Source organism: Sorghum bicolor, chromosome 5 (genome assembly GCF_000003195.3).
Source record: "Sorghum bicolor cultivar BTx623 chromosome 5, Sorghum_bicolor_NCBIv3, whole genome shotgun sequence".
In the NCBI taxonomy this organism is placed as follows: domain Eukaryota; kingdom Viridiplantae; phylum Streptophyta; class Magnoliopsida; order Poales; family Poaceae; genus Sorghum; species Sorghum bicolor.
Genome location: NC_012874.2, coordinates 66,190,022 through 66,203,523, shown reverse-complemented (window position 1 = coordinate 66,203,523; position 13,502 = coordinate 66,190,022). Strand labels below are relative to the sequence as shown.

Here is a 13,502-nt window from a genome sequence, read left to right as displayed (position 1 = left end):
CTATTATTTTGACAATATTTATCAAATACAAACGAAAATAATACAATGTCCATTTTGCATAATTTTTTGCAACTAAACAACACCTTAACAGTTGTCTACCGATGGACATTTTTATAAAATTCTAACGAATTTCTAAATAGATTTTACCAATTTATATATAAATTTTTTTTATTCAACGTATCCAAGCAGGGGCTCCGCCAATGCTCCTGCCACCCCTGACCTCCCGCATGTGGCTCAAAACATGGCGGCCACTGCGCAGTGGCGGACATGCTGGCCATGCTGCAGTCCAGGTGCTTGACCAAACATACCAATAGTAAATCATCTAAATAATGAAAGATTAGAGCTCTGATAGTCTAGTTGTGGCACTTTTATGCATCTAGGGTCCCAAAATTATATTTCACAATTTCAGATTTTGAATTTTCAAACCAACTCCGATGGACAGACGGCCTTTATCAACGTTATATACTAATCAATGAGATCCAAAACTTTGAAGTTCAAACCCCCTTTTTCATTTCAAATTGTTAAGAAACAAAATATTCATTACACAATTCAGAAAAGTTAATATATTTTCGAGGACAATCCATCAGCTAGTCTCTATTTATATTTTGAGGAGCGGCGATCGCGATTTCTGCAACAAGAAACATAACAGCTCTAAAAACTTCAAAAGTATCGTGATATACCCCTATCCTTTCTTAGCCCATTTGTGCATATTTAACCAAAACCTATTGTGCTCTAGCTTTACAAATAGATACCATGAAAGTAGTGGTTTTTGTTCATAAAGAAAACTGTGAGGGGTGGTTTAACTCTAGCTAAAATGGACAATCTATAGAAAATATTGCAAATTAAGATTTTAAAAGAATTAAAGATAATATTTTAGTAGGTGAGATAATGTGAAAAATTCAAGTCTGGAATAAAATTTAAAAAAACATATATGGCTGCTGCAAAGGAGCACCTTTGATTCCAAAAGAAAAGATCAAGAACATTAGTTGTGGTCGACCAGTTGGCACTCAGTGAAAATGCTCCAGTTTTGAAGGATGGTGAAAATTCATTGTAGAGGAAATCCACAAGTTAAAAATAACACTAAAGAATGAATACTACATGAGTTTACGTCTCAATTCTTAAAATGTTGCATTTTGAAATTGTGGAAGGACGTACGATATAACATTATTTACCACCTCATTTTTTAAAAGGATTCTTTTGAGCTTTTTGTATAACGTTGTTTTGGCCTTCTGGCCCGCTTTGAACTCCAAGAGTCGCAGTCCACCACTTCACCTCCACGTAAAGATGGTAACCGACACAAACCGCTGGATTTTACTGTCTCAAACTCATGCCCATAAAGATTATATGATCTCATTAAAAAACCCATGATCCATGATGGGTGTAATATTTAACCTAAACCTATGCCCACATAAGTTTCGGGTACCATAGGTCGCTCATGCCCAACAATAACAATAGACTCAAGTAGTATATATGATAATAATATACATATCTATACCTACTAATAAAGAGGCAAAATTTCAGTCTGTCTTTTTTTTTCTTCTGCTCCTATCGCGGTTCGGTTTGCGGAATCGGCGTTCGGCGGAATCGGTCGCCTCCTCCGTCCGACTTTGGTTACTTTCGTTTATACAAGAGCAAAAAGAAAATAAAAAACTTCCTAGGATTCCCAATGCAAAATCTCATATTAACCGCTCACGTCTAGCGTCTGCCCATCGGTCGGCTCAGAAATCGGTAAGATACAAGAGAGAAAAAAGAATAAAAATTTTTCGTAAAATCTTTAATTTACTTTTCTTTTATTCTTTAAATCGGCTAAAAATTGATAAATGCGTAGTAATTCATAGAAAAATCTAAAAATTATAAAACAAATTTTGTTCAGCTCTACATATGTAGATCCATGTAGTAAACAAAAAATATTACAAATTTTAGTGCATTTTTTTTGTTAGAAATATGACCATTTTCTCCCGTTGCAACGCACGGGCATATTTACTAGTTGGACGAAATTAGGAAATTTCGGGCCGGGATCCAACCAATTTTAAATGGTCAAATTTGAATTTTGATCAAATTTTGTTACAATTTAACAGAAATCAACAGAATCTCTTCTCTAGCGTCCTCACCGCCCAAGCCTGTCTGCTCCTCACGCACATGGTGCCACCAATGACGCCGATCCACTGGGTCGCCGCCGAGCCATTTGACAGCATCAAAACTCCACGTATAGGGATTGTAGCCAAATCTGAGATTTTCTATTTGAGGAAGAGATGGTGGAGGGAAACAAGAAAAGAATAGTGCCTGAGCCTGAGACGCCTGCAGCATCTTTTTGCTTGCGCCGCCGCCACCAGGTGAGAAGGGAAGAGGAAAATGAAAAAAAACTAGGGTTTCAAGATTGGGCTGCGCAATTATATACTGGGGCAGATATTAGTGGGCTTCTGTAGACCTTATGCTGGGCTTGAAATTTAAATTGGGCCAAAATTATTTGGCCGGTTTAGTATTGTCTCGGGCCTCAACGAATTGGACGAAATTCGGTGAGATTCGGGCCTCAAGTTCTTGCAGGGTCTATAGCGTGACGGACGGCAGGGTCTCCCCAACCCTCTGCCAACTGTGTCATGGAATGGAAGCCTGGCATCGTGTTTGGGACTTGGCTCTTCCCTCAGAACTGAAGTGAAGCTGTTGCTGAGCTAGGTGCTAAATTCGTGGAACTATCTTATCTTATTATCCTCTCGTAGTATGCTCTGATGATAACTCAAGCTGAGCTAGGTGCTAAATTCGTCGAACTAACTTATCTTATTATCCTCGTAGTATGTTCAATGGTCTCTGATGATAACTCACTGTAAATGTATCAGTACTTGTCTGGTCGAAAGTTCAAAAAAAAAGTACTTGTCTGGTCGAAATATGGTGTGACTATGTGCCGATTTTGCCATTATCAATCTGTAAACATCATCTGATGAATCTTTTGGGATTGCTATCATATCTCCTACTGTGGACCTATTCTGTGAGCTTAGCACCATTGATCGACCATCATTATGTTGAATCTTTACTCTCTCCGTCCCAAAAAGAGTATCGTTTTAGGTTTTCGTGCCACAAGTTTGACTTTATTTGTAGAAAATAAGTGCAATATTTGTATCTCTAAATAAATTTGTTAAAAAAACTAGACTTAAAGATCTTTCCAATGATACTAATTATGTACTATAAATATTAATATTTTTTACTATATATTTAGTTAAAATTAATTTTCGAGAAATGCAAACGACACTTATTTTGGGACGGAGAGAGTGTGACATGATAGGTTTATAGTGCTGGTTTTAATTTGAGAGGTTTATAGTGCTGTTTTAGCTTTCAAGGTGGACGATCATTAACATGTGGTTTTTCATAAAAAAAATCATTGACATGTGCTGTTGCTTCGTTAACGTGTGGTTTCTTTCTTGACCGTATTTGCTTGGCTTTAAAATATGCGTTGAGAATTAGATTCTTCCATAATGTTAAGAGAGAGAGATATGTTTTAATCCATCATCTAAGAAAAATGGACATGACGCAAAATGAATTATCGAACAGCTCATTTGTTTCGGTGTCTTATGGTGTGGTAGAAGTTGCCCACCTAGGTACGGATCTCTAACTTATAGCATCTCTAACAGTTTGGCAAATGACTTCTTATCTATAATTTTTAGCAAAATGAAGAAAAACCCTTTTTCAACAGTTTGCATCTCAATTCTCTATTTTTTCTAACTTGGCATATCTCCCTATCTAGCACGCAAATATACGTGCGGGCTCCATACTTGGCATCGATTTTTCCCCATCATGCTTAGCGGGGCTCTTCGTTCGCTTAGCGGGACTTTTCGTTTCGTTAATAGGTTTTTAGATTTTTGGAAATGAAATTTGCCAAATTGTTGGAGATGAGATCTTTTTTCTCCCTATATTATTTTGGAAGTTGACAACAACAAGATTTGGGAAACGAATTTTGTCAAATGGTTGGAGATGCTCTTTGTACTTACATCTGGCTAATTATTCTTTCAGTGATAGGTACTCCTTCCATCCTAAATTGAATATTGCTATGATATTCGGACCGTCCAAACTTTCCTAAGTTTGTTAGGTTTTTAGAAAATATTAGTAATATTTATATCTCTAAATAAGTTTATTATGAAAATAGATTAACGATCTATCTAATGTTACTAATTATATATTATAAATAGAGAAATTTTTTCCTACTCATAAGGATTAGTTATTCTCATGTGTATATCTCTAGGTGTATATGCCCCGACGAAGTATATACGGATGTAGTATATGCTCATACAGTCATACTAAACCATCTAAGATAGTATGTATGTCAAATATATAAGTATACATAGAGTATATATGGTTATAAAAATGCACCCTTATAAATATTAATATTTTTTTATATTTTTTGTCAAAGTTAAAAGCGTCTGTCTTTTCGGGAAGCAACAACTACACTTGTTTGAGTACGGAGGGAGTAGTGTATTTGCCTATAGTAAGCGAACTTTGATTATATGGACCATGTACAGTACCATGTCAACGATTATGTACTGGCACACCTAAACCATGGAGTGTTATAGTAGTCAAAAAATAATTATATATACCACGGAGTATTATAGTAGTCAGTAGTCAAAATAATCACCGAGAGAGAATTATTTTTTTAGGAAATTAGAATAGAAGTTATATTACAGTAATAGTAAATATTAAAAAAAAGGCACAAATTACTGGGCACCACCACAAGTCTTTTAAAGCCGTGTTAAAAGCCCATTAGGTTAAAGGCCGACCAAGGCCTTGTTTAGATCTAAATTTTTTTTATTTAGATACTGTAACACTTTTTGTTTATATTTGATAATTATTGTCCAACTATATTAACGACTTTGCTTGTGCCCGGACGTCCGGCGTGGCGCCTGTTGCCCGCCCGCACGTGATTACCAAATTTGTTAATCGCTGGTCCCCACATTTTCTGTTATTGTTTTGTACAGTATGTCCGTGAGCAGTGGGCTGCCAGACTCTCTTGCTCTATCACTTCATTCACTCGTATGCATGGTGTTCTCTTGCTCGATCACTCCATTTACATACACGGTTGCATGTAGCTGGCCACGCTCCGCTGCGCCTAGCCGAGAGCTGCTACCGCACCTGCTCGTACGTTGTTGTTGCCACACTTCCCCGCGCATTGCTGCTCCTGTTGTTGCCGCGCCCACTGGCCGGTCTTTCGCTTGCCGGTATGGTATGCATATTTCTGTTGCCGCGTCCACTTCGCTTCCCACGCACGCGGGGGTCTCTATGCCTGCAGGAAACTGTGCCCACTTCTTATGATCTACTCACACTTGTAACATGAAGCATTTGTTGAAACATACGTCTAAACCAAATGGAACACTTAGAACATCACAAACATACAGAAAAACTACGTATACTGCAACATCAGAATATAAATACTACAACACCTAAAACAATACAGTGCAACATTAAAAAAAACATGTACTGCAACAACAAAAAATATGTACTGCAACATCAAAAATTATATACTGCAACATCACAAAAATATGCAACAACAAAAATTTTGTACTGAAATATCAAAAATTATGTACTGCAACATCACAAAAATATGTAGTGCAACATCGAAAAAACATATACTGCAACATCAAAAAACATGTACTGCAACAAGAAAATTTTTGTGATGCAATATCGAAAATTATGTAGAACATCAAAAAAATATGTAATGCAACATAAAAAAACATATATTGCAACATCAAAAATTTTGTGATGCAATATTGAAAATTATGTACTGCAATGTCACAAAAATATGTAGTGCAACATCAAAAAAACATATACTGCAACATTAAAAAAATATGTACTACAATATCGAAAGTTATGTGCTGCAACATAAAGAATTATGTACTCCAACATCTCAAATAGTAGTACTGTAATATTGTAAAAAATATCTGTTGTAACGACCCCAAACTCCCATTACAACATTCCAAAATCATCTATTGCAATATTCTAAAACACTCATTGCAACATCGGCAACAAAAAAACATATAAAACAACCCCTGGCCCATCACCTTTGAGCTCGTTGCAGGGAGAAGGGAATAGGATCATAGAACTCGCTAGAACCCTAGCCACTGCCACGTCCCTCAGATCTAGAGGAGGAGAAACGCTCAGATTCAAATGGCAAGGAGGAGACGAGGGCTCAAATCTAGAAAAGGACCGACCTGCCTCATCGGAGCCGTTACGGTCGTCCTCATCTTCGGTGAGGGGAAGGAGGGAGGGAGCATGGCCGGACGGGATAACAGCGAGCTGGGGCATGGACACGGCATCTGTCCCGAGGGCGTAAGTAGGCCTAGAGAATGGCATCGCGGTGCGGCAGCAAGTGGGCGTGGGGGAGAGTGTAAGCGGAGTGGGTGTAGGGAGCAGAGGGGCAATGGCACGGGAAAGAGTGCGAGTGGAGTGGCGCGCGAGTTGACGATGGATGTCCTAATAGAATCATTACCGTATAAATAACATATAGAGACCCATACGGAAATGATTGTTATTTATGTTGACCATGCTAAGTAGGATCAGTATGATTAGGCACTGTATTTGTGGTTTATAATTATTTTTAGACCAAAAGTATTTTTGTGCACATACATGTAAGTATGGACGGTCGTCATACGTTGCTCTAGCTGGTTGTTCAGCACATCATATCTCTTCATGCATGTTGATTATGTTCTTTTCTAGTATACATGTATGTCACATATTCACGTGTGATTTTATTTTAACTCTACAAACGGCGGGAGCTCCCCGCAAGGGCAGCCCGGCCACGTCGCCCTGATTATCTGGTTCGTCCATTTGTGTTGCCTCTCTTTCTCATTCGTTCATCGGAGATATGGTCCTCCTTGAGCCACGTAGTCTCCAACTTTTGCCTTCCTGTCTACCTCATCCCCACACACCGACAAAGCCTATCCATTCTTTTCTCTTTCTGCCTTACTGCTGTGGTCGTCGTCTCCATAGGTGTCGCCGTCGCCCTGCTGCTGCTGCCGATGCTGGCCGCGTAGGTGTCGCCGTCGCTTTCTTCTGCTCTCGCTGCTGGCCGGCTTCTTGAATGCCGTCTCCATCTGCTTACAAGGACGCCGCGCCGTTTTTTTTGGGGGGGGGGGCTCCCCTTTGTCACATCTCGGTGAGTTCTATATATATAATGTGTAGTACATGCACATACATATGTTACGTTGGCAAAGTTACGTCTATAGGCCAAAATATAGACACACCTATTTTTTTATATTAAAAAATTGGCGCGGGTAGGTGTGAAACGGGACACACAGAGCTGCTGTTCTGACCTACTTGTTTGGGTTAATGACACGGAGCCGTGCGGAGCGGTCCGTTCAGATGGACGAACATTCGTGTTCAATTATTTCTGATAGACTAACTATGTTTAAAAGTTAAAAGGTTTATCTCGTAACTTAAAAATAAACTATATAATTAATTAGTTTTTTAGTTATATAGTGCTCGATGTAATAAGAAATCTTAATAAGGCCCTGTTTAGTTCTCTACACAAAATTTTTTCATCCATCCCATCGAATCTTTGGACACATGCATGAAACATTAAATGTAGATAAAAAAATAAACTAATTACACAGTTTAGTTGAGAATCGCGAGACGAATCTTTTAAGCCTAGTTACTCTATGATTAGCCTTAGGTGCTACAGTAATCCACATGTGTTAATGACAGATTAATTATGCTTAATAGATTTGTCTTGCAGTTTCCTAACGAGCTATGTAATTTGTTTTTTTATTAGTTTCTAAAAACTCCTCCCGACATCCTTCCGACATATCCGATGTGACACCCAAAAAATTTTCATCTTCAATCTAAACAGGGCCTAAGTTTTTAAAGTTTTTAGATTTTGGCGTAAAGCACAAATTTGACGGTTCCCGTTCACATTCAAGCCCGCAACTCCAGTCCACACCCTCGCTCGGCGGCCGCGACCGCCTCCGAGTCTCTGACGCCGGCGGGAAGCCGGAGTCCCGGAGTGCGTATGATTCTTCCACTACGGTAGCCGATTCCCGGTATTCCACCCCACCTTCACTCGCCTGCGCTCCCGGCTCCAACCCTTTCCTTATGTAGCTCTCGCCGGTGTTCGCGCACGCGAGGTGTTCGACGAATCGCCTGCGTGCTGGCGCCGCCCTGTTCGTCGGCGCCGGCGTCGTGCTTTCGGTCTTTTGAATCGTGGTGTTTCCTCACTCTTGAAATCTGCGCTTCTTTTCTGTCTTCGCAGCGTCCGCGCTCCTGATGGCGCCGCCGTCGTCCTGGTCAGACATCCCGCTGGAGCTGGCCGGCCTGGTCCTCCGCCGCCTGCCCGCGAACGTGGACCGCGTCCGGTTCGCCGCCGTGTGCCCCCAGTGGCGCGCCGCCGCGCGGGAGGTCACCCTGCCCTCGCCGCTGCCGCTGCTCGCGCTCCCAGACGGCACCGTGTACTCCCTCCCTGGGAGCGAGCCGCTCCGCTTCCCCGGCTGCACAGGCTATGCTGATGCCTGTGGCAACTGGCTGGCCTTCTCAACCGAAGAAGGCTGCTTCCTGAGTGATCCGTTCTCCAACGCCACCGTGACACTTCCTCAGCTGTCCCGCCTCCAAGCCCCATGTCACCGCGGTGGGAGGCTCGTCTCATGGATTGAAATTGAGGAGCCCCCCGAGAAGCTTACTATGTACAAACCGGTATTTTGCTCCCGTCAACTCATCGCCATATTCATCACGTATCAGTACAGCACTAAGGTTGCAGTGTGCCAACCAGGGGCGGCCTCCTGGTGGTCGGTACATGTGGATCACCGGTTTGAGCTGACTGATGATATGGCATTCCACCAAGGAAAGCTCTACATCCTCAATGACGACGACCATAGCCTTTTCGCAATGGACATCAGCGTGGACCACAGAACGGGAGCTCCATGGATTTGTCAAGTTCGGCGGGTTATCAGCGGCGTCCTGATTCCTCGTCCTGCAATTAGGGGCATATGCCGAAATGAACATCAGAAGATGCTCTACCTGGTTGAATCCGAATCACATGGCACGTTGCTGATGATACACAGGAAGACATACGGCCAGGGGAGGATAGGACCCAGATGGTTAGTGGCGGGCACATTTGTCTCATCTGGGTGGGAGTTCGAGGTGTTCATGGCGGACTTCCAGCAGTCAAAGTGGACCAAGGTGACGACCATTGGCGATGACCAGGTGCTTTTCCTGCGGAGGCGGTGCTCCAGGTTCATTCGCGTCTCTCCTGAGGACATGCAGGGGGACGGCATTATATTCCTGGACAGAGATGATGAGGATCATGACTGGTACGATCATAGGGGCTCTTCCTCTGATTCTTGCAAGGTCTGTGACATGAGAGATGGCACTGTCTCGCCCTTTGTACCAAGTGTGCATTTTGAGCGTCGCTCTGTACCTGCAACGTGGCTCTTCCCTCAGGTCTGAAGTGATCTCAGTAAGCCTGGTGTTTATATTTTAATGCGCAATTTGTCTCCCTGTTGTTTGAGATAGTTACTACAAGGGTATCAATCTGATCTGGAACGTGTTGGATGTTAACTAGGCATATCTCTATTATGTTATTTTGGATTGGAACTGGAATTGTCCATGTGGAGCTGTGGCAAGCTTATGTTATAATGCAATCATCTTATGGCTTGGATGCTAGCTTTTCTTGTCCATGTAATTAGTCTCATGTTCCTGAAGAAAATGGAATGTATGCTCTTTCTGTGAACTACCATCTGAATTGATTTTATGAACCGTAATGCGTGCCATTAATCTTCAGATCAACATGCCATTTGGTAAGTGTGTTTCCCTTGGAATAATCATGCACACTGTTCAGTCCTCAACTCAACCAAACTCCTGATATATCAGTGGGGACCGAAGGGGTGAAAAAGAATGGGAGTTTGCAATGAGTCTGAATGAAATGAAACTCTTTTGCTCCAAAAGAGGTAATCCACATTATGTTATTGTACAAAAAAATACATGCTTTTTTGCGAGAAAACAAAATACATGTTTTTTGTGAAGTTGAAATGTTGCAATACTATGATGGGGCAAACTAAAAGTTGAAAGGATATGTTAAAAAAAATTGCAATACCATGATAGGCAAACTAAAAAACAAAATACATGCTTTTGTGAAGCTCAAATGTTGCAATGTTGAGTCAAACTGAAAATTGATAGGATATGTTGAAAAACAGAAAAAGAAAATCATGTCAAATGTTGCAATATTGGGTCAAGCTGAAAACTGAAAGGATATGTTGAAAAACAAAAGAAAAATGGTAATGTCTGAGCCCAGGTTCGAACTGGGGACCTTTAGTGTGTGAGACTAACGTGATAACCAACTACACCACCCAGACAACTTGCCTACGATGTGATTAAAATGATTTTAAGTGGTTTGCTTTCTATCCAGGTTCGAACTGGGGACTGTCTCCGTTTGGAAAAAGTCTACATAACCCCCAAACTATCTAAGGTGGAATACTTTACCCCCCAAAGTATAAAACCGGATATTTTACCCCCTGAACTTTCAAAACCGGTCAAATAACCCCCTCGAGTGGTTTTAGAGGGTGGTTTTGTATTTTTCTTTTTTATTTATTTCTGCGGAATCTTTGAAAAATTATAATAAATCACAGAAAAATCATAAAATGAAAAGTTCAATTTTGTTGGACTTCTGATGAGTAGATCTACACAATGAATATATAATATGGTATACTTTAGTACAAAGTTTTGGTTGTAGATTTAAATCTATGTTTTTCTATAATTAAAAAGAATAATTCATATATGTAGTTCCAATGGTTCAATTGTGGTAAATTTTTTATGGTGGACTCATTATTGTATGCTTGAACTATGGTAAAAGTTTTGTATCCATTGGATCAAGTAAAATTTAGTTATAGATTTATTTAGCTTTATTCTTGTTAAATCTATGCTTTATCTATAACTAAGTTATATGTGATCCAATGAGTATGAAATTTTTACCATAGTTCAAGCATGCAATAATGAGCCTACCATAAAAATTTTACCACAATTGGACCATAGGAACTACATATATGAATTATTCTAATTAATTACAGGAAAACATAGATTTAAAGCTACAGAAAAAACTTTGTACTAAAGTATATCATATTATATATTCACTATGTAGATCTACTCATCAGAAGTCCAACAAAATTGAATTTTTTATTTTATGATTTTTCTATGATTTATTATGATTTTTCAAAAAATCAGCGGAAATAAATAAAAAAGAAAAAGACAAAACCACCCTCTAAAACCACTCGAGGGGGTTATTTAACCGGTTTTGAAAGTTCAGGGGGTAGAATATCCGGTTTTATACTTTGGAGGCTAAAGTATTCACCTTAGATAGTTTTGGGGTTACATAGACTTTTTCCGTCTCCGTTTTGGCCGGCAGCGATCCAGCCCACCTCGCCACCGCCGGCGGCGACCCATCCGACCGGGACCCCGCAATGGGGAAGAAGAGGAAGAAGGGAAGAGCGGCCAAGGAACCCCGCAAGAACCACCACCTCCATCCACATTCCTGTTCCCGGCCCTCCATCTCCACCCGCGAACACAAACGTCGAGACCCTGCCCCGGGCACCGGCTCCGGCTCCGGCTCCGAATCCGACCCCTCGCTGCCATCCACTTCGGACGCCGTTCGCCGTCTAATCGATCCCTACTCGAAGCCCCGGCTCATCGCCATCCTCGCGGAGGCGGCCACAGCGAACCCCGCGCTGCGCGCCCGCCTCGGCGCCGCCGCCGCCGCGTCGCCCTCGCACCGCCAGCTCTTCGTCCACGGCCTTCCGCCGCACGCCGACAGCGCCGCGCTCGCGGAGGCGTTCTCCCGCTTCGGTCCCCTCGCCGACTGCCACGCCATCGCGGACCACCGCGCCTCGGGGCGCTGCTGCAAAGGGTACGGCTTCGTGTCCTTCGCCTCCCGCGCCGCCGCGCGCCACGCGGTTCGGGAGGCCCCCCGCGTCACCGTCGCCGGACGCCCCGTCTCCGTCCAGTTCGCCTCGGCCGGCCCGGACCCGTCTGGTGGGGGCGGGGCCGGGGCCGCCGGGCGGCGGGTGTACGTGACCAACGTCGCGCCGGACGCCAGCGCGGAGCGGCTGCGCGCGTTCTTCGCGCGGTTCGGGGAGCTGGAGGGCGGGCCGTTCGGCTTCGACGGCGACACCGGGTACGCGCGGTTCGGGGAGCTGGAGGGCGGGTACGCGCTGTTCGTGTACCAGGCGGCGGCCGGCGCCGCGAAGGCGGTCCAGGAGCCGTACCGCGTGTTCGAGGGGCGCACGCTGCATTGCCAGCTCGCCAACGAACCCGCCGCCGCGCGGAAGACCAAGGCACCCGTGGCGCCTCCGCCGGCGGTGGTGGCAGCTTCGGCTGCCGGAACGCCACCACGGCTGCAGTCGGTGCTTGATGCCGCCGCGGCCGCCGGCGTGGTGGACCTTGCAAGTTACGCTCGTGACCCAGCACAGGCTGCAGCGTTGCTCGGCCAGAATCCTGCTCTTGCGGCTGCAGCATTGAGCACTGCATTGGCGTCCGGGGACGCCACCACCATTCCCCTCACTCCGGCAGCTGTGTCTGTGCCAATGGAAGTAGCTTTGGCCTCGCCAAAACCAGCGACTGCCGTAACAGTGGCACCATCACCAGTGATGGTTGGTGTTAGACCGAGTGGCGGACCAGGACTGCTTGGGGCATACAAACCGCCATCGTTGCTAATGGTGTCATCCTCATCAGGGAGGAAAGGGATACTGATGGGCACCTGATGGAGTCATGGTAATTTGTAACCTTCTCTTGCCGCCAAAAATGGCCTTTTGGTTATTTTGCTTACGCGGATTGCAATTGGTTTAGTGTCCTTTTCATTGATTGAGGTTCGATTCATTCATATCTTTGGTATTGGTTTGCAGAGAGGGACCTATGGACACTGCAATTCTTAGTTGTGCTTAAGCTCGAGAGGCCTTCAGGAAGTATGTTGATGGCTTCCGTTTTTGTAAACCTGAGACTTGGATGCAATACGATCCTCCATTCTATGGAACTGTGTAGTGTTTCACACTTTCACTTTCCTTATAACCGTCTGATCTGCTAGAAAACTATAAAATGTATCAGCACTTATTAGATTCTATTTTCTATACAGTCTTCCTTGGGTAAGAAAATCTTGGTTCTTTGCATTTTGGTATCGTGGAATGATGTGGAGGACAAAAAAAGGTTTAGACGAGTGACACTTGTGTGACTTGTGTCCGCTCAACTTTTTTAATGACACATGGAATTGCAAACTCTTGTCATGGCACATAGGGAAAATACTACTTTAATTGGTGCACTGAGAGTGATGGGCAGTGGGAGTGTCAGATTTGAGCTGGGATCGTTTTGAAATTGCGATAGCTATGCCCTGGGGGTTGAAGGGCTAATTTTGACATGCTATGCGATTTGATGCCATTATTCCTTTGTATAGCTACTACACCTGACAAGGGTGACAGAATTTAGATCTTCGATAGCTGCTGTAGTCCTGCCATTATTCTTTTCAGAGACAGAATTCGTTGCAGAGACAGATT

At 43.2% G+C, this 13,502-nt stretch overlaps 2 protein-coding genes and 1 non-coding gene across 3 annotated transcripts; 2 read left to right on the top strand and 1 right to left on the bottom strand.

Moving 5' to 3' along the window:
- On the top strand, positions 7,873 to 9,725 carry LOC8074368. Its single transcript, XM_002451036.2, has 2 exons — positions 7,873 to 8,018; positions 8,228 to 9,725. The coding sequence occupies exon 2, from the start codon at positions 8,242 to 8,244 to the stop codon at positions 9,415 to 9,417; it is 1,176 nt and encodes a 391-aa protein (XP_002451081.2). The 5' UTR covers positions 7,873 to 8,018; positions 8,228 to 8,241; the 3' UTR covers positions 9,418 to 9,725.
- On the bottom strand, positions 10,249 to 10,322 carry TRNAV-CAC. Its single transcript has one exon. It is a non-coding gene; the product is annotated as a tRNA-Val (tRNA).
- LOC8066695 (UBP1-associated protein 2A) lies at positions 11,337 to 13,106 on the top strand. Its single transcript, XM_002451035.2, has 2 exons — positions 11,337 to 12,729; positions 12,861 to 13,106. Exon 1 carries the CDS (start codon positions 11,424 to 11,426, stop codon positions 12,717 to 12,719), a length of 1,296 nt encoding a protein of 431 aa, XP_002451080.1. The 5' UTR covers positions 11,337 to 11,423; the 3' UTR covers positions 12,720 to 12,729; positions 12,861 to 13,106.